The 27,311-nt window shown below is 36.4% G+C and overlaps 7 protein-coding genes across 8 annotated transcripts in view; 3 read left to right on the top strand and 4 right to left on the bottom strand.

Moving 5' to 3' along the window:
* LOC104758758 (exocyst complex component EXO70B1-like) lies at positions 349 to 2,902 on the bottom strand. The gene has a single exon (XM_010481688.2). It carries the CDS (start codon positions 2,542 to 2,544, stop codon positions 664 to 666), a length of 1,881 nt encoding a protein of 626 aa, XP_010479990.1. The 5' UTR covers positions 2,545 to 2,902; the 3' UTR covers positions 349 to 663.
* LOC104758756 (oligouridylate-binding protein 1A) lies at positions 3,671 to 6,790 on the top strand. Its single transcript, XM_010481686.2, has 12 exons — positions 3,671 to 3,812; positions 4,145 to 4,206; positions 4,308 to 4,410; positions 4,510 to 4,586; positions 4,678 to 4,739; positions 4,845 to 4,932; positions 5,093 to 5,168; positions 5,260 to 5,290; positions 5,586 to 5,705; positions 5,802 to 5,887; positions 5,981 to 6,157; positions 6,264 to 6,790. The coding sequence occupies exons 1-12, from the start codon at positions 3,693 to 3,695 to the stop codon at positions 6,528 to 6,530; spliced, it is 1,269 nt and encodes a 422-aa protein (XP_010479988.1). The 5' UTR covers positions 3,671 to 3,692; the 3' UTR covers positions 6,531 to 6,790.
* Positions 7,017 to 8,053, bottom strand: LOC104758757 (dormancy-associated protein homolog 4-like). The gene is made up of 3 exons (XM_010481687.2): positions 7,675 to 8,053; positions 7,228 to 7,321; positions 7,017 to 7,153 (listed from the first exon to the last, which is right to left on the bottom strand). Exons 1-3 carry the CDS (start codon positions 7,937 to 7,939, stop codon positions 7,126 to 7,128), a joined length of 387 nt encoding a protein of 128 aa, XP_010479989.1. The 5' UTR covers positions 7,940 to 8,053; the 3' UTR covers positions 7,017 to 7,125.
* LOC104758755 (trihelix transcription factor ASIL1-like) lies at positions 8,264 to 9,879 on the bottom strand. Its single transcript, XM_010481685.2, has one exon. The coding sequence runs from the start codon at positions 9,673 to 9,675 to the stop codon at positions 8,497 to 8,499; it is 1,179 nt and encodes a 392-aa protein (XP_010479987.1). The 5' UTR covers positions 9,676 to 9,879; the 3' UTR covers positions 8,264 to 8,496.
* Positions 11,211 to 12,504, top strand: LOC104758753 (17.4 kDa class III heat shock protein). 2 transcript variants are annotated; one of them, XM_010481682.2, is made up of 3 exons: positions 11,211 to 11,565; positions 11,666 to 11,935; positions 12,416 to 12,504. In XM_010481682.2, exons 1-2 carry the CDS (start codon positions 11,353 to 11,355, stop codon positions 11,933 to 11,935), a joined length of 483 nt encoding a protein of 160 aa, XP_010479984.1. In that variant the 5' UTR covers positions 11,211 to 11,352; the 3' UTR covers positions 12,416 to 12,504. The 2 variants fall into 2 exon arrangements, with proteins under 2 accessions (XP_010479984.1, XP_010479983.1); XM_010481681.2 differs by lacking the exon at positions 12,416 to 12,504 and having other exon boundaries at positions 11,666 to 12,156.
* LOC104758754 (inactive GDSL esterase/lipase-like protein 25) lies at positions 12,132 to 14,750 on the bottom strand. The gene is made up of 5 exons (XM_010481684.2): positions 14,402 to 14,750; positions 14,173 to 14,288; positions 13,109 to 13,309; positions 12,768 to 13,020; positions 12,132 to 12,685 (listed from the first exon to the last, which is right to left on the bottom strand). The coding sequence occupies exons 1-5, from the start codon at positions 14,637 to 14,639 to the stop codon at positions 12,309 to 12,311; spliced, it is 1,185 nt and encodes a 394-aa protein (XP_010479986.1). The 5' UTR covers positions 14,640 to 14,750; the 3' UTR covers positions 12,132 to 12,308.
* LOC104758752 (inactive GDSL esterase/lipase-like protein 23) overlaps positions 26,474 to 27,311 on the top strand; it is a 2,119-nt gene continuing 1,281 nt past the window's right edge. Inside the window, exons 1-2 of the mRNA XM_010481680.1 lie at positions 26,474 to 26,755; positions 27,105 to 27,249. Of these exons, the coding sequence (XP_010479982.1) occupies positions 26,497 to 26,755; positions 27,105 to 27,249 (404 nt within the window). The 5' untranslated portion in view covers positions 26,474 to 26,496. The remainder of the gene's footprint in view (positions 26,756 to 27,104; positions 27,250 to 27,311) is intronic.

Raw genomic sequence — 27,311 nt, 5'->3', positions numbered from 1 at the left:
GATATAAGAGATGACAAGAGTAATGTGCTCTGATTTGGGATGAGATCGATCCCTAAAATATATTCTTACACTTATGACTGATGCTTTTGGTTTATGTTGGTGCTATAAAAAGTGTAAAAAATATGGGACGGTAGCTTTTGAACATGCTTGAAGAACCACAAGTTAGAATGTGCCAGTGCTCCTCCATAATTTGGTGGTGGCCTCTGTTCTCCCATGTTCCTTTTGTAACCAAGATTTACGTTTCTGCTGCTATAACCATTTTGTCACTGATCTTTTTAATTAACACCATTTGTGTTGTTGGGATTAGGATAAACCTTGTGATTATTAATGACTGAGAAGAAATCAAACTGCAATTATGAAGGAACTAGTACAGTGCATTTATGAAGGAACTAGTACATCAAAAGTCACAAAATACAAAAATCAAACATTTATATCAACAATCGAGAGAGTATTGAAAATTTGGCAACAAACAAACAACACACAACAAATAAATATGCTTACAAGTACAAAAGAGTGAGAGACTTATTCACCAGAAGCTGGAGAACAATCTGAACACTGCCACATGAAAATGGAAAGAATTCAAAGAATGATATATATGGCTAAAAAATTCTAATGTGGGAAACCAAAAAGGAAACCTTTATGGTTTTTTCCAATCTTCTTCTTTCACTGAGACCGTCTCAAATGTGGAGCTGTGGTATATCCTTCGAAGAAATCCAACACTGCAGTTTCAAGATTTTCAACAGAGTATTTCAAGTAGTTTTCCGAATGTCTTCCACTCTCTATATGTCCCCTGAATCTTCCAAGAAATGATCTATAAGCAGGTATAAGATGCTCCGATAGAGATATTCTGAGTTCTTCTCTAAGCTGAGTATCTGGAACCAACCATGTCGACTGAATCCTATGAACCTCTTCAAACATTGTATTGAAAGCTTTAAACCTCTCTCTTAAAGCACTTTTCGATACACCAGAAGAGAAGCTTCCGCTCACATGTAATCCTTCATCTCTCAAGCTATTCAGAACTCTGACCCACGTGGCTCTCTGATACTTGGTAGCTGCCTGTCTAAATATCCCGGTAAGCTTTCTTACATACTTGTCCCCAATCAACTCCATTAGCTCCGGAGAGCTTTTCACCTTCTGAACTATGTAATGGACATTGTTCATGACGAAGATGTGAGACAAAGGTTCATCTTTGTAGTGCACAGACTTCTCTTCAAGATTAAACTGTAGCATCACCATAGTCCAAATCATATGCAAAGCTAACGGAGATATCCCTTCAAGCTGAGAGATATCCATATCGGGATTGTTTCTATCATTGGTACATTCCAAACCACGACATGGTTTGGTCATGATGAGATCAATCAACGTTTCTTTATAGTCAGAGATCAAGTTGAGGTAGTTCATCACATACCTAGTCAATGGATGTATAGTTCCTCCAGGGACAGGAACAACAGAAGGCTCACGAAACACAGCGTTCTCAAACTCAGTGAGTATACCTCTCGCTGCTTCAGCTAATCTTGATTGTATCTCTGTAGCTTGAACAAGAATGGCTTCGGATGAACTCGAATCGAAGATCTCTTCCATATCAGGTAACAAATCTGTTAACGCATCGTGTAAATCAAGAATCTTGAATAGCTTCTCAGGTGATCTTCTACTAATGCTTATAGCTTCAGGGAAATTGAAAAGCTGCAAAGCAGAGCCTTTGACAATCTCCATGAAACATGTCGTCTCTTCCACGGTTCCTTCAAATATCAGCTCACAGAGTCTCTTCTCGCTAGCGAAGACTACTCTAACGCAAACTTTAGCCGCACGGATCCATCTCCTGATCTTGACTTCAACAGCTTCCCAGTCAAGTCTCTGCACATCTCCAATACCTAATCTCACAATCCCTAGCTGCTTAAACATCGTTTCCATGGCGGTTTTTCTAACGTTTCCGTATACCTGAAGGCACTCGCGTGAGTAGCCAGCTCCGATCATTCTCTGAACAATCGATCTCAGATCAGAGACAGCTTCGGGAGATACAAAATCGATCTCTCGTATACTGCTAGTGGATTTGCTATTGCTTCTTCTGCTCCTCGATAACCGGCGTGAACCGGAATCCGAACCTTCCGGTAGAACCAGATCCACTTGTTGTTGTTGTTGTTGCTCTTCATCTTCGTCACAAGTTGTTACGCTGTAGTCATCGTCAAGCTCGGTGCGTGAGGAAGAAGCGAAAGAGGAAGAAGACAAGGATGAATCGAGGAGAAGGGTTTCAGGTTCGAAAGTAGAAGTCTGAGAGATCAAGATGTTTCTCAGCTCGTCTTCGAGTCTAGCCATGGCGATTTGAATCGTTGAGGTAGCTGCTTTGACTTGGTCGGAGACTGAGATTGAAGAGATGTGTCTTTGGAGTTCGTCTACGGCTCGTAAGTAACGATCTACTTCATCTCGATCACCACCGCTTTGGAAAATAAGATTCTCTTTAGCTTCTTCACATGTTGTTGAATCCCACCGGAGTATTATCTTCTCCGCCGTCTCTAAATCGGAACCATCGCCACGATTCTCCTCCATGGATTGGTGGTTTTTGACTTCACCGATCGATTTAGGTCTCCTTAAGAAATGAGATTTAGGCTGGTGGTGATGAAGAAAACTAATAATTTGGTTTGTGAAATTTTTTTAATGAAAGAAATAAAAATTCTTTTTTTTTTTTCTTTTGGGAAAAGAGTCAATAGACTGACTTATTCAACGCTCAGCTCGTGGGGTGTGTTTTTTGTTTTTTGTTTATGTCTGAAAAAATAGAAATAAAAAATAAAATTTTATCAATGATTCTTGCCGGCGGCGTGACGTTACCGGAAAGACAGAAAACTCCGGCGGGTTCAATTTACTCTCTCACTCACTTCTAGATCTCTAAATAAAGGATTTCAATTTTTCTTATTTTTTAGTGAAATCATTACTGTCACTAATGAGTAATGAAAATCAATTATTATTTTCTAACGAAAATCTAAATTACTAGAGTGGGTGATTACAATAAACGTTAAAAACTTAAAAGCATATCTCCAGCCGTGCCGACATGCAAAAAAGAACAAAAAAACATAAACTCATAAAGGATAAACGAATAGGTGAGCTTTTGTAAGAAGATAAAACAGTTAGTAGTTTAGTACGACTAGTTTAGGCAAAACTTAGTCAGTTTGGGACTGTGGGCTGGGCCGTCAAAAACTAGTAAACTCAGAGACATTAACACACTATACTACTCTGTCACTTCACTGTGTGAGTTTGGGCCTTGAGCTGGGCCGTTAGCAACATTGGCGGTGATTGGGTCAGTTACGAAAACGAATATTCACAGCCGCGTGAGATTAGTAAATGACTCTTATCTCTCGAAGAAATCGTCAGACTCCTATAAATGGTCACTTGTTTTCGTACGGCCTTTCTTTACTCCCTTTAGAGATAGAGATAGAGAGAGAGAGAGAAAGAGAGAGTGCGTGCGATTATCTTCTCTTTCTTCTTTGATTTATTTTCCTTTTTTTTTTTTCTCTTTTTTTTTTTTTCTTTTTTTTCTTTTCTTTCATCTTCTTCTTTACTCGATTTTGAACCCTAGCTTAAGGGAAAAAAAAAATCACAACTTTTTCTTCTCGTTAAAACAAAACAGATATTTTTTTTTATCTATCGCAGTGAGAAAGAAGAAGGCGCACACAAAAAAAAAAAAAAAAAAGACAAGAAAAATGCAGAATCAAAGGCTGAAGCTGCAGCAGCAACAACATCAACAAGCTATGATTCAGCAAGCTATGATGCAACAACAACATCCTTCTCTTTATCATCCTGGTGTTATGCCTCCTCCTCAGGTTCTTTTTTTCAATTCCTTGATCTGTTTTGGTTTTGTCTTTTGCTTTTTTTTGTTTTTTTTTGCCTCATTCGTTGATTAGGGTTTGTTTTGTAATTCCGATTCGTGGGTATTTAAATCACTGAGTTCTTTAACCTCTGTCTTATGAATCTATGTGGCTAGTTATCATTGTAAAGTTTTGAGCTTTTGATTTGTGGGCTAAGGTTTAATTCGGTTTATTCTGCTGATTTGTGTTTCTTGTGTTCAGTTTTTACTGGCAATGGTAGAAAAGTGTGATTTTGAGCTACTTGTTCTGTAATCATTTCTAACTGTTTGGTTATGCTATTATTGCAGATGGAGCCTTTGCCAAGTGGAAACCTTCCTCCTGGTTTTGATCCCAGTACTTGCCGTAGTGTGTGAGTGTTTTCATTTCTTTTGCCTTTTTTTTTTGTGATATTGGAACCAACAGTTTTTTTGTGAAATGCTGAGTTTCAACCTTCGTTCTCTGGAATTGCAGGTATGCTGGCAACATTCACACGCAGGTCACGGAGGCTCTTCTTCAAGAGATTTTTGCAGGCGCTGGTCCTATTGAAAGCTGTAAACTCATCAGAAAGGATAAGGTTGAGTTTTTAAAACTGCCCTTGCTTTTTTTGTTTTTCCAATGCTAAAACTACTTACTGGAGCTAACTTCTAGACATGAATGTTTCCACACTTGGCAGTCATCATATGGATTTGTTCACTACTTCGATCGTAGATTTGCTGCTATGGCTATAATGACTCTTAACGGAAGGCATATGTAAGTATCTGGCACTTTACTGGTTAGTCTATGCTCTTTTTCTTCCATCTATTTGTATGTTCCCTTCGATTGTAATACTGGATTTTCGCAGATTTGGACAGCCTATGAAAGTTAATTGGGCGTATGCAACTGGTCAGAGGGAAGATACATCAAGTAAGTTAGGTTTAGCACGGATTGATAATCAATGATTTGCAATTTGTTCGCTTTATCTTTGAGTGAGACTGTGATGTTGAATGGTTTTGTTTCCATGAAATGCAGGTCATTTCAACATTTTTGTTGGAGATCTCAGTCCAGAGGTTACTGATGCAGCATTGTTTGATAGCTTTGCTGCCTTTAATAGCTGCTCGTAAGTTCGTGTGCATGTTGTTCTGATTTCAGTTACTAGTTGGTTACAAAAAAAAAAATTTAGTTACACAACTTAGTTGTACCTGTATATCACTATCGTGTTACAAGATTTCTTTATTGAAGCTTGTTCGTTTAAATACTCCATCATTATTCTTATGTAGGGATGCAAGAGTAATGTGGGACCAGAAAACTGGACGCTCAAGGGGCTTTGGGTTTGTTTCCTTCCGGAATCAGCAGGTTTTGTACTCTTTAAATCATTGGTGACTGTTGTTTTTAGCTCCATTCATGGAATTTTCATTGACTTTTGAATGTTATATGTATTTTGCAGGATGCTCAAACTGCCATAAATGAGATGAATGGTAAGAATTATCATCTAGCAGCTTGTGGTCTTATAGCTTTATGGTTCCTTTTTGAACTTTGGTTTCTCCATGATGATATTTTATGATGCATTTTGCTGTGTAATATTGTGGCTGGAAAGGTGAAACTTAGTCAGGAATTATGTGTGCTGTTTTGTAGCTTCTTTGGTGAACAACTATTGAAGTTACTTGTTGCTTGTGCCAATCATGCTTTGCCTCTAGAATTGAGTTACTATCTGAATTCCTAGCGCTTTCTTTTGTCAGTACTACAACCTTGGTTTGTTTTACTTCCTCTCAGGTAAGTGGTTAAGTAGTAGACAGATCAGATGCAACTGGGCGACAAAAGGTGCTACTTTTGGCGAAGACAAACATAGCTTTGATGGTAAAAGTGTTGTGGAACTTACAAACGGCTCTTCAGGTTTGCTTTTGATGACTGCAACTAATAAAATTTTCACACTCTCCCTTGAAATTGATTTTTTTGAAAATTACATTGATATAACATTTGATTGTGCAGAGGATGGTAGAGAGCTCGCAAATGAAGATGCCCCTGAAAACAATCCTCAATATACAACTGTTTATGTAGGAAACCTCTCTCCAGAAGTAAGTTATCAACTTAACGAATTGCTCTATATAACACAGAGACAGCACTAGCTTTTTTTTTTGGGCACCTTGTGATAGTTGTCAATCTTGCAGGTAACTCAGCTTGATCTACACCGTCTATTTTATGCACTTGGCGCTGGAGTGATTGAAGAGGTCCGTGTCCAGCGGGACAAAGGGTTTGGTTTTGTGAGATATAACACTCATGAAGAGGCTGCTCTTGCTATCCAGATGGGCAACGCTCAGCCTTTCCTCTTTAGCAGACAGATAAAGGTACTAACTTTAGCTATGATTACCTAGATCCAACTGTTGTTTCATCATTCTGACTTTCTTTGGAGAAGTGTTAGAACCCATTCCTTGTTTCTGTGATTAATTGCAGTGTTCGTGGGGAAGCAAACCAACTCCATCAGGCACAGCCTCAAACCCACTCCCCCCACCAGCCCCGGTCTCAGTCCCTACTCTATCTGCAATGGACCTCTTAGCCTATGAGAGACAACTGGCTATAGCTAAGATGCATCCTCAGGCTCAACATTCTCTAAGGCAAGGAGGTCTTGGAGTCAATGTAGCTGGAGCAAGTGCAGCTATGTACGATGGTGGCTTTCAGAATGTAGCTACGGCACATCAGCAGCTCATGTACTATCAGTAATAAACTCTGGTCCTAGCTCTTGTGATACTTTTTTTTTTCTTTCTCTTTCTTCCTTTCTTCTTAATTTTAAGTTTTTCTTGCTTTTTTTCTAGACCTGGTTCAAGAGTTTTTATGTATGTGTCTCTTATTAAAGCATTTGGTTTTTATTTATGTATGGAGAGCTTGATGCTCAGTTTGTAACTTATGGGTCTTACTTGGATTGTAAGCAAGCAATAAGATGACATCAAATAAAAGGGATTTAGTTTTGGGGATTTTATGTTGTTTGAGGTGTAGTACATGATGTATTGTGGTTCTGTAATGGGTAGATTTGAATGAAACCACATTTGTCGGTTATTTATACAGTTACAAAAGTTCTCTAGTTTCATTTATACTTAAGTGTCTGAAGCATAAATACAGATGAAAACATCACTTTAGTATCTGTTAGAATATTTGAAAGAGTTCGAATAATCGTTGTAACAGAAGTGTAGAGTTTTGTTTCAAGAGACATCAATTGAATACTGACCGTATCAGTAAATATTTACATAATTTACATGCATAGGTGACTTATATGTTATTTACACAAAAACCTCGTAAGATTTTTCTCTCTCGGCTTTGTTCAGCGGTCCAACGCGTTTATCACAATCCTGCATAGACAAGAGATTATATCAATGCAATAAAAACGTAAATGAGTTCTTTTTTTACTGAGAAAATAACAAACCAATCATAAGTGGTGAGACTTGCGGCATCGTCTTCGCCAGAGGAAGGGATTTTACCGGCAGTGAATGGTCCCAAATCATCGCATGGTGTCCCAGCTGCATAATATGTGTGTTTACCCAAACGTGAGTACTACATAATTCTCATCTTTTTAAAATACTATAACGTTAATTTTGTACATAGAATACCATTCATTTTCTAACAATTAACGTTCATTCATACTTATATGAAAGATACTCCGAAAAACCCAATCATTATTCTATTCTTTAATTAAAATTTAGTGCTATTCACATACTCCAATCAACACAATCATGTAACATAAACTCCAATGCATACGAAGAAACATTTGCTAAACCTTTTCATTAACTAGAACTTCTAAACATTTTACCCGCGGAAAATCTTTAATTGCATTGTAGTTTTGATTAAGAGGAAAGAGGAGAGAAATAAGTACGAGTTAAAGGCGTCCCCGGGATGCTACATGACCCGGTGGGAGAACCGGGAACACGATTCGAATCCGTTTTCAATTTACGAAGGCCAAGGACATTGTTATTCCCCTTGGTCACCATTATGCTTCTGGTGACTTGATCGTTCGAGAGAGAAGGACGAGAAGATCGGACGGTGGATGATGATGAATTGTGCTTTCTCAATTTACCGAGACCATTGTCCGGCGTCGGTCCGGCCACCGTTTCATCCCACAGCTTGTGTAGGAACCCCATCCGATCAACAAATTTATCCAAAATATATAATATATATTTTTTGAATTAATTCCGGTTTTTATTTTACTGTCTCTATCTTCTTTTTTTTTCTTCTGCCATGAAAATGGTTTTTATAGAGGAAAAGAACGAGAAAGAAAAAGCATTGAATATTTTTAGTGAGGTTAATTATAAGCTTTGTCTTAATTAAGAAGACTTTAATTTAAGGATAAAGATGCTGACTAATCAATCAATAGTCTCTAATCAATCAATACTAAGAAGAGTCTCAATCCTTTTAAGAATCAAAGAGAGACTACTCGTGAGTTTTGTTTCTGATTCTCTAAGACATTCAAGTTCAAAGGTTTTTGCCCATATTTCAGCCAAGACGGATAACAACAACAACGATAACAACAACATGACGACGATGATCAGAGTCATAATAACTTAACTACATTTACACATCCCCACAAGGCAGCAACAACAACAAGAACAACAACATGAAATCCTAAATAATCCAGCAATCTAGACAGCTTTTTATCATAGCAAATATCAATAGGAACATTTTGTGTTTCAATTGTTTGTCAGCTACTTACATTGCCGTTATTCTTGACACTGCGATGATCATCATCCTCATTATCATCATCATCATCATCATCATCATCATCATCAACGATCCTTCTATCTCCTCCTTGCTGCCTGCTCCTCTTTTCCTCTTCTTGATTGCTCTGTGTTATCTCCAACTGAGTTTTCAAGAACTGCATTCTCTGCAACTCCATCTCTTTCGCAAACTTCATCCTCTCCTTTTCCAACTCCACCATAAGCTTAAGCTTAGCAGTCTCAGCTTTCTCATAAGCCTCCGTGAATCCAAGTATCGCCCTCGCCACATCTCCAACTCCACTCCCTCCTTCACTCTTATCCACCTTCAACCTCTTTGGCAGCTGATACGAAACAGGTTGAGGCGGTGGTGGCAAACTCTCAGCAGAATCAGGTGAAGCCTCAGGTTCAGGATCAGACTCAGACTCAGACTCAGTCTCAGAAGCACTTCGTTTCCTAAAATGCCAACGCATCGAATCAGAACCTCTCTTCAAATCCCCTCCTCCTCCCATAACCTGCGTCCCTTTAGCTTGCCGTTTAAACAGATGCGAACGGCTATTCACAAGACCACCTCCTCCCATAGGAGCCTTCTCTGAAGCTCTGGTAGTAATAGAACCACCAATCAAACTCTCTAGCTTCTTGAAGAAGACCCATTTACTAGGTCCATCACCAGAAGCAATCTTAGCCTTTTCTTGCTTATACTTCTTCTTGACAGTATCAATCCTGTTCTTACACTGTATATCAGTTTTAGGGTATTTGCATTGACGAGACTTGTTCACAATCTCAGCTACTTCTTTCCAATGTTGTTGCTTTAACGTTCCTTTACCTGGCTCAGAGAACCGATCTCCCCAGGCGTCGATTAGAACCTTTGTAGCTTCTTCGCTCCAACAGTCATCTCTTCCGCCGCCGCCACCACCGCTTCCTCCTCGTCCGTTTCTGTTACCGCTAACACCACCACCACCACCGGTTACAGCAGGAGTATGAACCACTAACGCTAAAGCGTTCCTCGAGGGAGACTGAGAAGAGACAGAAGCAGCCGTCGGTTTCTTCACAACGGCGACCGTAACGTCGTTTGTCGGTAAAATCGGCGGAGAGGGAGGAGCTTGTGGTGAAAGGGAAGAATCTCCCGGAGAATGAATCGACTGTATCTCGTCGTCTTCCTCCATTGATTTTGCTTGAATTTTTCAGAGGATCTGTGGATTTGTTTCGCCTAAAGAATTTGGATCTGAGATTCGTTCACCGGCGAGGGGATAAGGTCACCGGATAGGTGAAATCTCCGTTATTGACCCGATGGTTATGTTAATGACGAAAACACCCTTCAACTCTCTTTCTTTTTAAATATAACGTGAAAGCCATATCCGAAACCGTGAATATTCGATTTGGTTTTAATGGTAAATTAACATTATTGCCTGCCTATAAGGTATTTATGCTTTTGCCATTTTTATTAGGGAATATTGAATATACACACCCTCACAGCCAACAGATTATAAAATTTGTTCAATCTGACTAATATTAAACGAATGGTTAATTGCAAAAATTGAATAAATTGAAAATATAAAGTTGAATAAATTGTAACCTATTTACCTCTAGAAATGTGGATGAACAAATTGAACACTTTTTCTTTTTAATTTGTTCATTTTTCAACTTTAAATTGAATAAATAGAATAATATTTTCAATCTCGTTAACCCAAATGGTGAAAGTTAATCTCTTCGACCTCTTCAACCATATAATATAATTTGCATCCAAAATAGAGTTGAATATATTATTCATTTTTAAAAATATGAATGAACAATTTGAAGTATTTTTTCGTTATAACTTGCTCATCTTTTCAACATTTTAAGTTGAATAATTTTTTTAACTTCTTCAATTGAATTCAAATAGTAAAAAATAGTTTCAAATTTTAACCTTTTAAATTGTGCAACATTTGCACTCTAGGTTAACTCTATCCCTTTTCTCCAACGTAAAAAATTCTTCATGGTGGACGTTATTATCATGAAGGTACAAACATCATGTAATTTCTTGGAGGATCTCACTTTAAACTTTTGATGAATAGTGTTAAATTGGTAAAAAAGTCACATTGTTAATTGTCTTTCTTATCCTTCACGTCAGAGGTCACCCATTTGATTATGGTTGCTCATGTTAGAGATATGGTAGTACGGGTCGTCATGATTTATACTGCCGAGAATCAGAAGGAGAAGCTGATCCAAAGATATAATTTAAGAAAGTTATAATATATACTAAAAATGAATAATAATTATTTTTATAAAAAAGTTTATGTTTTTATGCAGTTTTAAACTAGTTATTTTTTTGAAAGAAAATATATATTTCTTTGAGAGTAAATGGGTCTCTTATTTTAACAGATATTGTAGTCTTTTTTTTTATAAACAAAATGAATAAACAAATAATATTATATTTACAAATTACAATCTTCATTCATGTATAGTTTGATTAGGTAGATAAAATACGTATTCTTTAGAAGATTCCAATACTTTTTGAATTCATAAATAAAATCACTCTTTCCACGAAATAAAAGGCCGGCTCAAAACTCAAAACCGGAATAGAACAATGACACAAATAAACTCAAGTGGACTAAAGGCCCAATATAACTGTAAAGGCCCAATAAGAAAAAGAGATTTGATAATGGCGTGGAAGCTTTTTGGAAACAGCTCAAGATCACTAGTTCCTTCTAGAATTAAACCTCTGGAACGTTCTTGTGTCCTCGATATAATAATAACAATGGAGCTAAATTTTTCAAAACACAACAAATCGAGAGAACACGAAGACGATTCAGTTAGTAAAGTTTAATACTTTTAGTTTTCAGAATCGGAGAAAGAAAAAGAAAATGAGTGCTGTTGCGATAAACCACTTGTTCGGCTTTCCGGAGACGATCGAGAAGCTGATTCTCCCGATCTCTCGTTCCGGCGACGGTAATAGTAACGAGTCTCGAGTTGGAGGAGGAGGAGGAAGTAACAACATCCCAATCGACATTTTGGAATCTTCTAAAAAGTACATATTTTATCTCGACATCCCCGGAATCTCAAAATCCGATATCCAGGTATTTATTTATTTATTTATAAATCCCAAATTCTATGAAAATTAGGGTTTGTTAATTGTTACTGATATGATTTTGGGGTTTATTGTGCTGGTTTGGATAGGTGACTGTGGAGGAAGAGAGGACATTAGTGATAAAGAGTAATGGGAAGAGGAAGAGAGATGATGGTGGTGACGAGAGTGAAGAAGGTTCTAAGTACATTAGACTTGAGAGGAGGCTTGCTCAGAATCTTGTTAAGAAGTTCCGCTTACCGGAAGATGCTGACGTGTCTGCCGTTACGGCTAAATATCAAGATGGGGTTTTGACTGTCACCGTTAATAAGTTACCGCCTCAGCCGCCTAAGCCTAAGACTGTCCAAATCGCTGTTTCTTGAGTATGGTTTCCTTCCTTCTTCGTGTTTTTTTGTTTGTGTCTTGTCTAGTTTGTTGTTCCTTAGATCTGTAAGGATTCTGTTCTGTCGGGATCCCCTGTTCTGTCTCATGTTTTCTGATCTGTAAGGATTCTTGTTCCTTTGTAAAGCGGATGTTTCAGTTTCCTTGTCTAGTTCCTGTTAATTAAGAACAGATGACTGTTGTGATGTGAGTATTATCATTAGTTTATTATGAGTCAAAGCCCGATACTTTTGTTACCAAACACAAAAAGAAAAAGAGATGTTTTAGTTTTTAGTAGCTCTTATACTCTTCTGGCTTTTCTGGTTTTTAGTATGTTTTCTGTTTTACTTTTCTGATGTATTGTAACCACAATCTTTATATCATGAAGGAGCTAGCTTCGTTAACATGGTAAAGCCAGTGATTCTCCATCTCTGATTCCATCTTCTTGATATCATAAAGACTCTCAATTTTTCTTTGTTTAGGTCTCATGGCAGCCATAGCTTCTTGTATATCAGCTAAGATGGCTGTGATGTCCAGAGGAAGGACCATAAGCTCCCTGAGATTGTTCGGTCCAATCACTTCCGGATCTGCTCCCCACATCAAATGCCCGACATGAAGGTTCGCTTCTTGCGTCAAATGCTTACCGTCAAAGAAGATGTACTCTTCAGGCTTGGTGCATACACTGTCGACCGAGCAACCCGTTCCATTGAGAGATCCAGTTCCACAACAAGCAGCGATCCCTGTCTCGAATGCTGCATCGAACACAATATAAATGTCAAGGTCATGGTGATCGATGATGATTGACGGATACATACATTGTTGTAAAAGACTTACTGTAAGTCTTAGACTTGATAACTCTGTTTTGGATCGAGCTGAAGAAGTCGTAAAACGAGTACTGGAAACCATTCAGTTCTCGTGAGAGTTTAACCATGAGCTGCAACAGTTTCTTGTTATGCAAGGCTGCCATTTCAGAAGGCAGTTGCACGCATTCTTGAACATCTCCGCTTGCTTGTTTCACGGACGGTAAGCAACCCAACGGTGGCAAGTTCTGCAACGCAAATTTCCTCCCTCCAGCGCCATAAACAACCTGTAAAAAAAATCAACAGATGAAAACAAATGTATAGGGGAAGAAAAAAACAGATCATCAAAGAGATGTAGCTGCTGAGAGTTTTAACCTTAATTTGTGATTCTATGGTAGTGATGACTTGGTCCACAAAAGCTTGTTTCTCATCATCTGAGGGACTTGGATTATTCTTAGCATAGTTCAAGTAATCATCAGAGCCAATGTAGAACAAGTAGATAGCTACAGAACATGTTTGATTTGTCCATTTGTTCTTATTTTCCGAGAATTTACTCACTTGTTGTGACAGAGTCATCTGTTCAAAAACATTCAAAGATTAAACCTAATGTTCCTTTAAACGTTGTCCTAATTAAATTTCACCCATCAGGAACCAAAAGCTTCACACCAATTATTATACTTTTGCACTTCTTTCTAAATGTAACATTGATTTTTGTTTGCACCCAATCCAAGATTTGACTTGACTACAAACTTGATTCCAAAGTCACAAAATATTAAAATATCAAGAAGATATATATCCAAAAATTGATGAACTGGATTAAATTAGGCCATTTCCATAGGAGTATCTAAGTTAGATACTCTCCCATTAAAATAATTAAAAGAAAAAAAGAACATTAGAGAGAAGAGATGAAAGCAGGGCGTGCCTATGGGTAAGTAAAAAGGTATTTGCTTCGGGACTCAAAAATATATAGTTTTTTTTTGTATTTTTGAATCCTCAATTCTGAAAAATATGGTGTATCATTATGGTTTTGGGAGTTTTATTATTTCCTAAACAACCCAAAAAAGAATATAATACCCTAAATTGTGAATGAATCGAGTAAGTCGTGAAACATAAGCAAGAAAGATTATAAAAAATTGGTGAAAGAATTTATTGAAATAGAAGAAAGAGCGATTATGTTTTAGTTTTTTAGATTTTTTTTTTTTGAAAAATTTATATAATTTTAAGTTTTTAATGTTTATTTTATTATAATTTTGAGTTTTAATATTATTTTTTAAAAAATATATATATATTAAAATGACTTCCAAAGTAAATTCGCCTTAAGCCCCGATAAATCTGGGCACGGCACTGGATGAAAGGTTATCAAATATTAACAATTAGGTATTCTAAACCAATAAGGGTGTTCTTAACAATTTAATCTAAAGAAGAAAAATAAAACTGACCGTCTCCGGAGGAGAGCCGAGAACGGTGGCGTCAGCGACGGCGAAATTAGCTCCGTGAGAAAAATCCGCCGTGGTTTGGAGAATCGGAGAGATATGAGGAATTCCCATGAAATCAGCTGCGAATCACAAAAATGGAAATATCAAATGAATAAAATGAAATAAAACCATAGTAGGAAAGCTTGCGTCAACTCTGAACATGTTTGATTCTTGAAGTGATCAGTATAATTACCAAGATAATCGGGAACGATAGAACCATCGGACCACCGTCCCGTGGCTTGTCCAACGGTGACTCCATAAGGAGGAAAGCTTGCGTCAACTCTTTTCTGAGAGAGAAACTGTTTGTTTCCGGGGTCGTAAAGGCTATCACCGAACACGAAGAGCGTCTGAGCAAAGGAGACGGTGGGGAAGTGAAGTAGAAGAAGAAGAGGTAGTAAAGTAGCGAAGAAGTGAGACTTGAGATTCGTCATTTGAAGGATCGGAAAGAGAGAGAGAGCTTCGACGTTGGTTACTTAGTTAGAAACCACGAACAATGAAGGAATGAACGTAGAAGCCACGTGATCAACGTTTTTAACTTTTTTAAATTTACTACTATGAATGTCTTCTACGTTAGCCCTTTGGTGGTGGCATTATTTTACTATTTAGTCGACAAGAAAACAAATTATTACACCATTTTAATGATGATAACTTCATTTTACATCCACTTACATGTTGTGAGCATATGTAAAAATCATTGTTTTATTTAGAAGAGTGTGTTGTGGTAGTACTTGTTTCGATCAAATACTATAATCTATATATACTCTCTTTGTGTCAAGTGGTTTCACGATCGTTAATTAAACCTTCACACTAGAATCGTTCGCGGAAACAAGCTAGTCGAGTATTAAATGCACTCGTATTAAGTTAAGTACAGTATCATCAACTTCAAGCTTGAAAAGTATACATATGTTCTTCGACCGAAACGACGTTTTGTCTCGAGTTAACGAGCCGTACCAGTGCACACCTGTCGCAATATATATCCATCAAAGGCAATTTCGTAACTGATCTCTAAATATTTTACGACTAAAACAACCCAATCCGATCGATATATAGTTCGATCTTGCCAACTTGGATTAGATAACATTGGAAAAGAAATGATGAGTTGTAATCAGTTGTTGACAAACAATCTTCCATGAGTCGTGACATGTAAAATAGACGTTACACTAACAAAAAGTAAATCATTCGCATGCCTCACACTAGCGTGCCGATTCAACATGTAAAATGGACACCAACATGCATGATATAAACATAAACTATAGACTTACGTTGAAGCAATGTAATGATGTATCTTATACATATATTTGTTTGTCTCTTACAAGGAAAAAACTTAAATTAGGACTAATCTTTTCAACTGCATCCGCTTCCCCTTGAGCTTCAACCCCATTCCAAAACCTTATAAACTTACCAAATAAATAAGTTGGCCACTTGGCCTCCAATCATTTTTTTTCGGTTCTAGAACTGAATCTACACTCTTTCTTCCTATATGTTACGGTTTTATGGCAACATATATATTCTTCATTTGACGTATTAAAACAGTATCATGGTTCTTTTTAAGAGGGCGAAAAGAGTGTGGATAAAAGTAATACTTAATAGTCAAATGAATTACTTTTTTTTTTATCCACGCTCTTTTCGCCCTCCCAAAAAGAACCGTGATACTGTTTTTTTTTTTTCTTTTTTTCTAAAAATCCAATTTAAAATCGGCAAATGGAAAAGAATATATACTGTATATAGTCTAATATGGAATGAAACTGAGCTATATTTGCTAACCAACGTAATATAATTCGTCATGTATGACATTGTCCGACTAAGTATTGTTCATCTTGAATATCCATTTATCTCATGTTTACTTTCAAATTTTTCTAACCCGATATTCATGCATAAAACTACATATGATCCAATAAGATAAAAAGATTGGGTTAGATAATTTCCGGATCCAATTTTTCTGCCAACCCTTGATACAATATTGTAACTTTATCTATGGTNACACTCTTTCCTTCCTATATGTTACGGTTTTATGGCGACATATTTTTCATTTGACATATTAATACTTAATAGTCAAATGAATTTTTTTTGTTTTTTTCATTTTTATCCACACTCTTTTCGCCCTCCCAAAAATCATAAGAACCATGATACTGTTTTTTTTCTTTTCTTTTTATAAAAACGCATTTAAAATCGGCAAATGGAACTGTATAGTCTAATATGGAATGAAACTGATCTATATTTGCTAACCAACGTAATATATATATATATATATATATATATATATATATATGATAACTTCTACTATAATTCGTCATGCATTGTCCGACTAAGTATTGTTCATCTTGAATAACCATTTATCTCATGTTTACTTTCAAATTTTACTAACCCGATATTCATGCATAAAACTACATATGATCCAATAAGATAAAAAGATTGGGTTAGATAATTTCCGGATCCAATTTTTTTGCCAACCCTTGATACAATATTGTAACTTTATCTATGGTTCGGCTGATAAATAATTCCTACTTATCTTATAGTCTTATTGTACAGCTTTTTTCTTTTGTCAGCTACACATTAAATAAAGAAAAATGAATGCGGAGATTGGCTTTTCCAGTCTTTTGAAGAATAGCTAGATCAATAGACTTCAGTTAACTTCAAAAGACGGGGTACATGTTTTTCCTAGATTGTCTAATTTTTTACTTTTAATAGTAATCGAAAAATGTGGATACATGCATGGACCGGTGGTGGTGGTCCTGGCGGACTTGGTGGTGGTAGTTGAGAACTAAAAAAATGTGAATCACATAGCAGTTTCCTCTTAACTGACATGTTGTTCTTCATGACTATACAACTCTTATCTTCTAACTAATAATTTATCAAAAATGCAAAACTAATTTGATTACGCTTTCTGTTGTCGCAGCTTGACCCGTGATTTTGGGGTTTCTCCCTTAGAAACTAGTATGTCATACTATTATCTGGATTAATTATATACTCATTCTGTTTTGTTTACTTACTTTTATTTTACAAAAATATTATTTTATGTTCTCTATGCAGATTTGATATAAAAAACTGTTTTATGTTTTCCAAATTTAAAATAGAGATTTCTAATATTTGGATGTATATTAAAAACAGAGATTTCATATATAGAAGAAAAATAGAGATCTTTAATTTAGAGTTAGACATATATAGAGTGGTGTTGAAGATATTTTTACTCTATAATAGAGTTTATAGGGATATTTAGAGTAGGGTTGGATATTGTATAAGATAGATAAAATATACATTAAAAAAAAATCAATCAAGCATATTACCATTTAAAATTAAACTTTGTAAATATAGATATCTTTAAAAGGCTTTAAGTGGCAAGCACTTTTAATTTGTTTTATTTAAAACACTAAAATCTACTTTTCTTTTAAAAAAATTTTACAAATAAAAAACATAATCTATAAACTAATAGTACTCAACAAAAAGTCTAATTCATTCATATCTATATATATTAAGTGGTTTGTCTATCGAAAAGAGTTAGGTAGAAGCTAAGTGGAGTTAGTTTCAACGTTCAAGTGATTCAGTCATAGCAATAAAGAGTTATGTGACAATTTTCTCAAAATTTTTATTTTTTTAAGTTCGATTATTATTTAAAGGGTGTCAATAGAAATATATATATATATATATATATATATATATATATATATCTATATAAGCTCTTTATTTTCCATATTTTTTGGTTCGATGACGTTGTCGTCGTTGCTAGTGCGATCTATGATCTATCTGTATGTTGTTTAGTTCTTGGGCTAACTATTTTCTATCTCTAGAATCTAGATCACGCACGGGATCTTGGAATTTGTAATGGGTTCTTCTTAGTTTGTTGAGAATTAAAATAATAATGATATGCTCAACACTGCTTTTTTTTTATGGGTTATGTGAGAACCTGAGAATAAGAACCTACGCGTGTCCGATGACCGGCTCTGTGCTCAAATTAGACAAGTTTGGGGGCACAATATTGCACACTCCATTAGAACAAAGTGATAGAATTTGAGAATCCTTTTAGAGGAATTTATTTTAAAAAAATCTTTGTTATTAATACCAAAGATTAATAATACAAGTTTGAGGAATTTATACCACAATTTAACTTTTTTAAAAAAATCTTTGTTATTAATTTATTTTTTTCAAAAATATTATAATTTTTTTTATTTTTTCAAAAAATAGAAATCTGTAAATTGATTTTTAAGGGTGTTCAATTTAATATTTTAGGTCTTTGTTGACTATTTAAAATTTAGGATAGCTGTAGGTTATAGGGTTTGGTGTTTAAATTTTAGTTACTAATGTTGAAATTTAAGTTTTAGTTTTGTGGTATTTGGAAAATAGATTCTAATGGTATTTTTAAAAATAAAACTAAAAATAGTATTTTTATTTTAAGAAAATTATTTTAGTGGTATTTACGAGAATTATCCATACTTTTAAGAGGTTATTGATTCATAACTTACATGAGTCATCATTTACCTTTTTCTTTTTGCATTTTTTTTTGTATAATTGTATATATATGGTTGATAAGTATAACTAATAAGTTACTAATACTCATGAATAAAATAGTCGGAATGGTCGATATTAAAAAAGTGAAATTATAGAAATTTGTTAAAAAAAACTAATTATACATAGAGAAATTATTAAAATACCACACTTTTAAGTTTTGTTGCCAAAAATACTATTATTATTAATTTGATGTTTCAAAAATACCATCAAAAAGTTTTGATTTCAAAAACCACAAATGCAAAAATTAATTTTAAGGGTTTAATTTGTTTGTATATTTTTCTTTTGGATTTGGGTTAACTATTTATATTAAGGATATAGGTTTGGTTAACTATTTATATTTAGGATATAGGTTTGAAAGGTAGAGTCTAGTGTTTGGTTTTAAGTTTTCTTTCTTTGTCAATTGAAAATTTTGAAATTTTAGTTTTAATTTTATAGTATTTCGAAAAAATATCTATTAATGGTATTTATATAAATTGTCCTTATGCATATAATGTATATATCGAGAGATATATATATATATATATATATATATATATATATTAAATTTCATATGAAAGTAGAACAAGATTCAATGATATATATAGATGAGTCACAAATAAGGCACGCTTAACATAAAAAAACTCTATTTTTACGTCAAGCACGTTTTTTTTTTGTTTCAATGATTCAAAACTAAGCATTATTTCATTATTTTTGCTTCTGATACATTCAACTCTATTAGTTTATAATTTTATTTAAAACACTTGATGGCAAAATGAAACTCTATTAGTTTATAAACACTTGATGGCAAAACGTCACTAGTAAATTAAAGAAAAAACAAAAGACATTCCACTTGACATATTTTACAATTTTAACCTTGGTCTAACCTCTAAAAGTGTACGATTTTCAGACGGGTAACAAAATATTGTTTTTGGAAACAAGGGATGTTTCAGATCGGCATAGCTCTCTCAAGAGAAAAGTTCCAGTTCATATTCAAATCTGAGCATGATTTAAGGGATGTTTTGGAAAAGGGAGCCCATATCTTCAATGACTGGTCCATCGCGGTGGATAGATGGTATGAGCAACCGCCGGCTAACTATCTCCAATTCATACTTCTATGGGTTCAGATATGAAATCTTCCCATAAACTACTTCACTATTCTGGCAATAACCTCAATGGGAGAACTGATTGGGCAAGTGCTCGAGGTGGCTTTCGATCCGGACCGGCCTCAATTACAGGAATTTGTCAGAGTTAAAATTCTCTTTGATGTTTCAAGACCTCTGCAAAGATCAAAGGTGATAAATCACAAGGGAGGCTCGACAACAATAAGGTTCTAGTATGAACGAGTGCAAAAGCGTTATTATGAGTGTCAAAGGTTAACTCACGAGAAAGAAGTCTGTTCAATCATCTTAAAACGAGCTCAGTATGAAGCTACAACAAGAAGATTGGGTAAAAAGGTGGAGAAACCAAAGAAACCAAAGGCTTTGGCAGAAAATGATCCCCTTTTTGGTGTGATAAAAGAGGATCAGGTGGAATCGATACTCTTACGGGTAAACCAAAAATCGCTCCTGAAGTCTTATAAGGAATTTGACAATATCTGCTGGCAGCAAATGGAGAGGATCAAGCCATTAAGATCGAGAGAGTGAAGAAAACGGTGGGCGAGGTTGAGAAGGATCCTATGGCACAAAAATCCATCTTGAGATTAGAACCTCCTCCGATAGTCCAACTCGACATCAACAAAGAGAAAGGATTGGTATTTAATTATGAAGGAGATACTGATCCCTCGCAAGAAGGGCCGTCTACAAGGCTGTGTCTAAACTCAATGCCTACAAAACCTGCGACATCTGAAGACCGGTCTTGGCTAGTGGACTTCACTAAGCAACAGTCTAGGGAAGCACATGGAGACTTTATGGGATTACACAAAACCTTTCAGAGTAAACCAACGGTTTTTAGGGCCGGTTTCTCTGAAGCTAGTCCGGGTTTAGTTCAATAAAGGGGATGTCAAGGAAAAGGCCTACAAAGAGCAACAGAAAGCCAAAACCGTTCATACCCCCAACAGAAGGCGTTATTCAAGTTTTAAACTCAGGGCTAGTGGTTGGAAGGATGGAAAAGAGAAAAGCAGATGAAGAGGGAACAAGCACTGCAAAAATAACAAAGCTTAATCCAAATGAGGTGATCCCAAAGGGGGGATTGCCTAACGTCCAATGAGCATACTGAGCTGGAATTGCCAAGGAGTGGGACGGTCTCAAGACTTGGCAATTCCCCGTCTTAGGGAATTGCGTAAAAAACATTTCCCTGAGATGTTGTTCTTGATGGAAACCATGAATGATCGGGACACTTTAGTGGATTTACAAGAATGGTTGGGGTACAGTAGGGTTTCTACGGTGGATCCAGTGGGGAAATGTGGAGGTTTAGCAGTTTTTTGGAAGAGCAGTGTACATATTGATGTAAAGTTTGCGGATAAGAATCTATTAGATCTTCAAGTGCAGTTTGGGGAGACTACTTTCTTTGTGTCCTGTGTATATGGCGATGCGGATTTTAAAAAAAGGAAAGTAGTTTGGGAAAGAATCAGTAGAATCAGTGTAAGTAGGAGAGAAAGCTGGTGGATGTTAGGAGATTTCAATGACATCCTCAACAATTCAGAAAAGCTTGAAGAACCTCGAAGATCTGACTCTTGTTTCAAGCCTTTCTCGGATATGCTAAATGTATGCGAGATGGAGGAACTCTCAGGTCAAGGTAACCGTTTCACTTGGGCAGGAAGAAGATATGACTTGTGGATTCAGAGCAGGTTAGACAGGGTTTTTGGGAACAAAGAATGGTTCAAGCAATTCCCCGCCTCTAATCAAGCCTTCTTGGACTTCAGAGGCTCAGATCACAGACCAATTATAATGAAACTCCTCTCTTCCCAAGAAGCATACCGGGGACAGTTCCGCTTTGATAAGAATTTTCTCTTTAAGCCAGAGGTAGAAGAAGCAGTATCTAGAGCCTGGAATTCTACCAATCCAAACAGGGGGACAACATCTGCTGATAAGTTAAGACTATGCCGGAAAGCCCTTAGCTCATTGAAGAAGAAAAACGTAACAAATGCTAAGGAAAGGATTCAGCAGATTGAAGAGGCTCTGGAGAAGGAGCAATCAGACAGATTTCCCATCAGAGGTCAGGTCCTTTTTTTCAAAAAAGAACTGGCTAGAGCTTACCGAGATGAAGAAAAATATTGGAACCAGAGGAGTAGAGAGAAATGGATGCTATGTGGAGACAGAAACTCAAAATTCTTCCATGCCTCTGTGAAAGGAAACAGATCAAAGAAAATGATAGAAAAGCTGATAGACATAAATGGGAATTTTCAAAAATCTGAGGCGGCAAAAGGGGAGGTAGCTTGTGCATATTTCCAGAATCTATTCACCTCGTCCAACCCATCCGGCTTTGATGATTGGTTCAGAGGATTTCAGCCAAAAGTCACACAAGAAATGAACAAGAGGTTACTGGAACCAGTATCGGAGGAGGAGATAAAGAATGCGGCTTTTGCGAGAAACCCATCAAAGGCTCCCGGTGCAGATGGAATGTCAAGCCTGTTCTTTCACCATTACTGGAAAACAGTAGGGCCACAGGTGACCTTAGAGGTTAAAAAGTTTTTTGAAGAAGGGGTTTTTCCAACAGAGTGGAACTACACACATCTCTGCTTGATCCCGAAAATCCCTCATCCAACAGAGATGGCCAACCTTCGACCAATAAGCCTGTGCTCCGTGCTGTACAAGATAATATCTAAGGTAATGGTGAAAAGACTCCAGTCCTTCCTGTCAAAACTGGTGTCTGTTTCTCAATCAGCCTTTGTTTCAAATAGACTAATATCAGATAACATATTAGTAGCACACGAGTTGGTGCATAGTCTAAATGTTCATCCAGCAATCTCTGCAGAGTACATGGTTGTAAAGTCAGATATGTCCAAGGCGTTTGATAGAGTAGAGTGGAGCTACCTGAGATCTCTTCTAAGGGCTCTAGGGTTCCACGAAAGATGGATAAGCTGGATCATGTTCTATGTCACTTCAGTAACATACTCGGTGCTGAGTAATGATCAACCTTACGGTATGGTAACACCGCAGAGAGGTCTTAGACAGGGAGACCCCCTCTCTCCCTTCCTCTTCGTCTTATGCACTGAAGGCTTATCACACCTCTTAAAGTCAGCTCAGTTAAGAGGTTTGATCAATGGCATACATTTCAAGGAAAAAGGTCCCACAATCAATCATCTGCTATTCGCGGACGATAGTCTTTTCATCTGCAAGGCAAATGAAGAAGAAAGCAAGGTTTTACAAGACATCTTAAAAGTCTATGGAGAAGCAACAGGTCAAAGAGTTAATTTCAACAAATCTTCTCTTACCTTTGGAGCAAAGGTCCCAGATCCGCAGAAATCAGATATAAAACGCATTTTGGGAATACAAAACGAAGGTGGCGCAAGATCTTATCTAGGACTCCCAGAATGCTTTAGTGGATCAAAAGTAGAAATGCTAGGGTATATCAAGGACAGAATGAAGTCAAAACTCTCAAGCTGGTATACTCGATCCCTGTCACAAGGAGGTAAAGAAATTATGTTGAAATCCGTAGCAATGGCTATGCCAGTCTTCGCCATGTCTTGCTTCAGGCTACCAAAGACCACATGCTCAAACTTTTCAAGTGCAATGACACATTACTGGTGGAATTCCTTTGAACATAATCGGAAAATCCATTGGCAAAGCTGGGAAAAGATGTGCTTGCCAAAATCACACGGTGGTCTAGGATTCAGAGACATTCAACTGTTCAACCAGGCGCTTCTAGCTAAACAGGCTTGGAGGCTTCTACAATTCCCAGACTGCTTATTCTCGCAGGTGATGAAGAGCAGATATTACCCTGACAGTCACTTCTTAGAAGCCTGTTTAGGACAGAGACCATCATTTGGATGGAGAAGTATTTTACATGGCCGAGACCTTCTGAAAAAAGGTTTGAAGAAAAGAGTAGGAAATGGGGCTTCCTTAAGAGTCTGGATAGATAGATGGGTGGAAGATGAAGTGGAAGGGCCTAGGGCTCTCTGGATAAAAAACGAATCATAAACCCAGACTTAAGAGTTCAGGATCTGATAGATCACCAACTTCGAGACTGGGATATTGACAAGCTCACGGAACTCTTCTTCCATGATGATGTGACAAAAATCAAAGCAGCAAAGCCAGTGGTTTCTCTGGAAGATTTTTGGGTATGGAAGTTCAATAAAAGCGGAGATTTCTCAGTAAAATCTGAGTATTGGTTGGCAGTAGATACTAATGACAGATCCCTCATACACGAAGCTGCGATCCAGCCATCCATAAATTCGCTTAAGGAACAGGTTTGGAAACTTACCACAGATCCAAAGATCAAAGTGTTTTTATGGAAAATGCTCAGCGGTGCCATACCAGTAGCGGATCTCTTATCACATCGAGGGCTGAAAGTGGACAGTAGATGTCAAGTGTGTGGGCTGGAAGGTGAGTCCATAGAGCATGCCTTGTTTAATTGCACTTTGTCAAGGCAAATTTGGGTTATCAGATTATCCAATGCCAGCAGAGGGGTTTGAAGAGGGATCTGTTTACTCTATCATCCATCATTTCCTCATCAACAAAGATAATATAAGATGGCCTCGGGAGTTAAGGAAAAGTTTTCCATGGATTATTTGGAGAATCTGGAAAAACCGAAACCTTTACTTTTTTGAAGGTAAAACCTTTAACCCTCTTGAATCAGTTTGCAAAATGAGACAGGATGTAGAGGAATGGTTTCTCGTCCAAACAATCCAAAACGAGGGCAATATAGCTACGCAGAGTAGGGAGCACGTCACAACCAACTCCCCAAGAATAACAGATGAGGGAGGAAAATGGTCCCCTCCAGCTCACGGATGGTTAAAGTGCAACGTGGAATCTTCTTGGTCCAAAAGGAATTTGCTTGTAGGGGGGGGGGTTGCATGGGTTCTAAGAGATGAAAAAGGCATCACTCTCCTTCACAGCAGAAGAGCTTTTGCAAAGATAACATCAAAGGAGGAGGCAAAACTGGTATGTGTGCGGTGGGCGATCCAAAGCATAAACAGTCATCATCTGAACCATATAATTTTTGCTATCGAAGATACTGAAATAGTAGGGGCAGTTCTCAGACCCAATGCTTGGCCCTCCTTTCTCTATCAAGCTGAAGAATTGTGGAGAGTTTTAAGTATGTTTCAGGATTGGAGATTGACCCTGGAAAGAGCATCAGCAAACAGAAGAGCTAAACTCATAGCAGAAAGCGTCACGTTAGATTGCCGGATGCAATCTTATGTTGCAGAAGGTCATCCCTTTTGGTTAAATTCGGTCTTTGCTGATGAGATAGTGTAGTCCTCTGTATCTGCTTTTGAGTTACAATTCTTGGGTTTTTTGAGTATAGGCCTAATTTTACATAGGCACTAATGGTAGAATTGTAAATCGGGTAGGAAAGATAACTAATCCTATAACTATGTAATGTTTCAGAAGTCTTATTAATATAATCCAACAGATGATAAAAAAAAAAAGGAAACAAGTATCAGTATTGAGTATACAGATTCTTTTGTATTAGACGTGATTATTATGAATTTTTATCAAATAGTCGTTAATCATTAATATATTGATGGAGGTTTTTCAAAAAAAAAAATTTCTAGTAAATCTTTTCTTCTACAGAATTTAGTTAAAAACTGGCCCAATTAAAAAAAAATCTGATAACAATTCTATTTCTTTTTAGTTGTTTTATGTTTAATTTCTGATATTCAACCTAATGCAAAACCAAAATACAAGTAGACCAAAGTGTTATTGAAATCGAGACAAATCAACCATATTATCAAATTGTATATTTGTATTATAAGTTCATAGCATTACAAATTTTAGAATAACACTAAAAATGATCAAAAAACTAATTTCGATAAAATTTCGTAGTCTCCATTTTTTTTTATAAACTCTAATGGCTGATTCTGTTAGTTCTAGTAAAAATACATTAAAGTGCTATATATAAAGTGGACTTCTTTCCAAATGACTACTATATTATCTATTCCGAATTTGAAATGGTCTCCGACTAATGCCAAAGAATAATTAACCAGATTACATGCTACTGATTCACTTAGTAAACTACTTGGTTTTAAGTCCTTTCAAGTCCAAATTTCCCGTTATGATTTTTGTTTACAGAGACGTTCGAACCCTAAAGAAATGTTGTAGCACATTCCCAGATTTAAGCAGCTATTAGTTATTGGACCACAGCTATACGGGCATGCGCTAAACTCTGAACACCCAACAATGGTTAAGCTATATTTTGAATATGGATATGACTACCCAACTATCGCTAAGCTAAACTTTGAACACCTAACTATCGCTATGGTACTAGGCTACTAGCCTACTAGCTAGTGCATTAATAGTACTCCCTCCGTTTCAAAATATAGGATGCTTAAGGTAAAGCACACATATTAAGATAATTTACTTTTCTTTTAAAAAGTATCATATATATTTAAATTAAAAAAGATTCAACCAATAATAAAGAAGACTGCATAAGTAATGATTACAAATTATTAAATATATATTAAAATTTGCATAGAAAGTTACAAGACATCTTATATTTTGAAACAAAGAAAAGAAGTTAAAACATCTTATATATTGAAACGGAGGGAGTATATTATTTTTAAAAATCCTAGCGCTACGTTATCATTGTTACATAAACAATTAATTTTAATTGTCAAATTGTATATTGCAATATAAATATACGAGTACGATCTAGGAGCTAAAATACACTTAAAGCAGCAATCTTCACTCTCATTGGTCTGTGTAAATGATGGCAACCCATTGTACTTTAGTCAGTGTTCTCGGGGTATTTTTAGTATTGACACTCTTCCACAACCCGATCACCGTCTCCGGACAGAATATTCCGGCGGTGGCCTTGTTCACCTTCGGTGACTCCAACTTCGACGCAGGAAACAAACAGACTCTCACCCAAGCTAACGTCGCTCAAGGTTTCTGGCCGTATGGAAAATCCCGAGATGATCCCAACGGCAAATTCTCTGACGGTTTCATCGCTCCGGACTTCGTTGGTACGACCTTTTTTTTGTTACTTATATATAACCGAAAGATATTTTTGATCGAATTCTACACTAATCTCCAAAACATGAAACATGTAAAAATGATGTTTTTATCATTTAAAACGTTTATATAGTTACAAATCACAGAGTGTTCAGTGTTGTACTTAATAATAACCTTGAAAATGTTATAAATATGCATGCGTTTAAGAAAAAAAGGAAGATTAGTGCATAGTTTCGGTAATCTATGCAACCAGTTACATGGAAATGATTTTTTTTTTTCTTTTTTCTTTTTTATAGAACCATCATATTTTTGGTATTGACACTCGGAGATGTAATTAAAAGCAAACTACTTTTAATATAGCAAGATTCATGGGGATTCCAATCGAGATCCCGGCGGCGCTTAAACCGAACGTGAATGTCTCACGTGGAGCTAGTTTTGCCGTCGCCGATGCTACTCTTCTCGGAGCTCCGGTGGAATCTGTAAGTCAACTTACTTTCTTACAATCAAGTATATCTGTAATATTCAACAATCAACACCTAACTCAAAGGACTTTAAGTGTTGTACTTT

This window comes from Camelina sativa, chromosome 17 (genome assembly GCF_000633955.1).
Source record: "Camelina sativa cultivar DH55 chromosome 17, Cs, whole genome shotgun sequence".
NCBI lineage: Eukaryota > Viridiplantae > Streptophyta > Magnoliopsida > Brassicales > Brassicaceae > Camelina > Camelina sativa.
The sequence above is the reverse complement of the archived record's forward strand: the minus strand, read 5'-3'. Positions and strand labels throughout refer to the sequence as shown.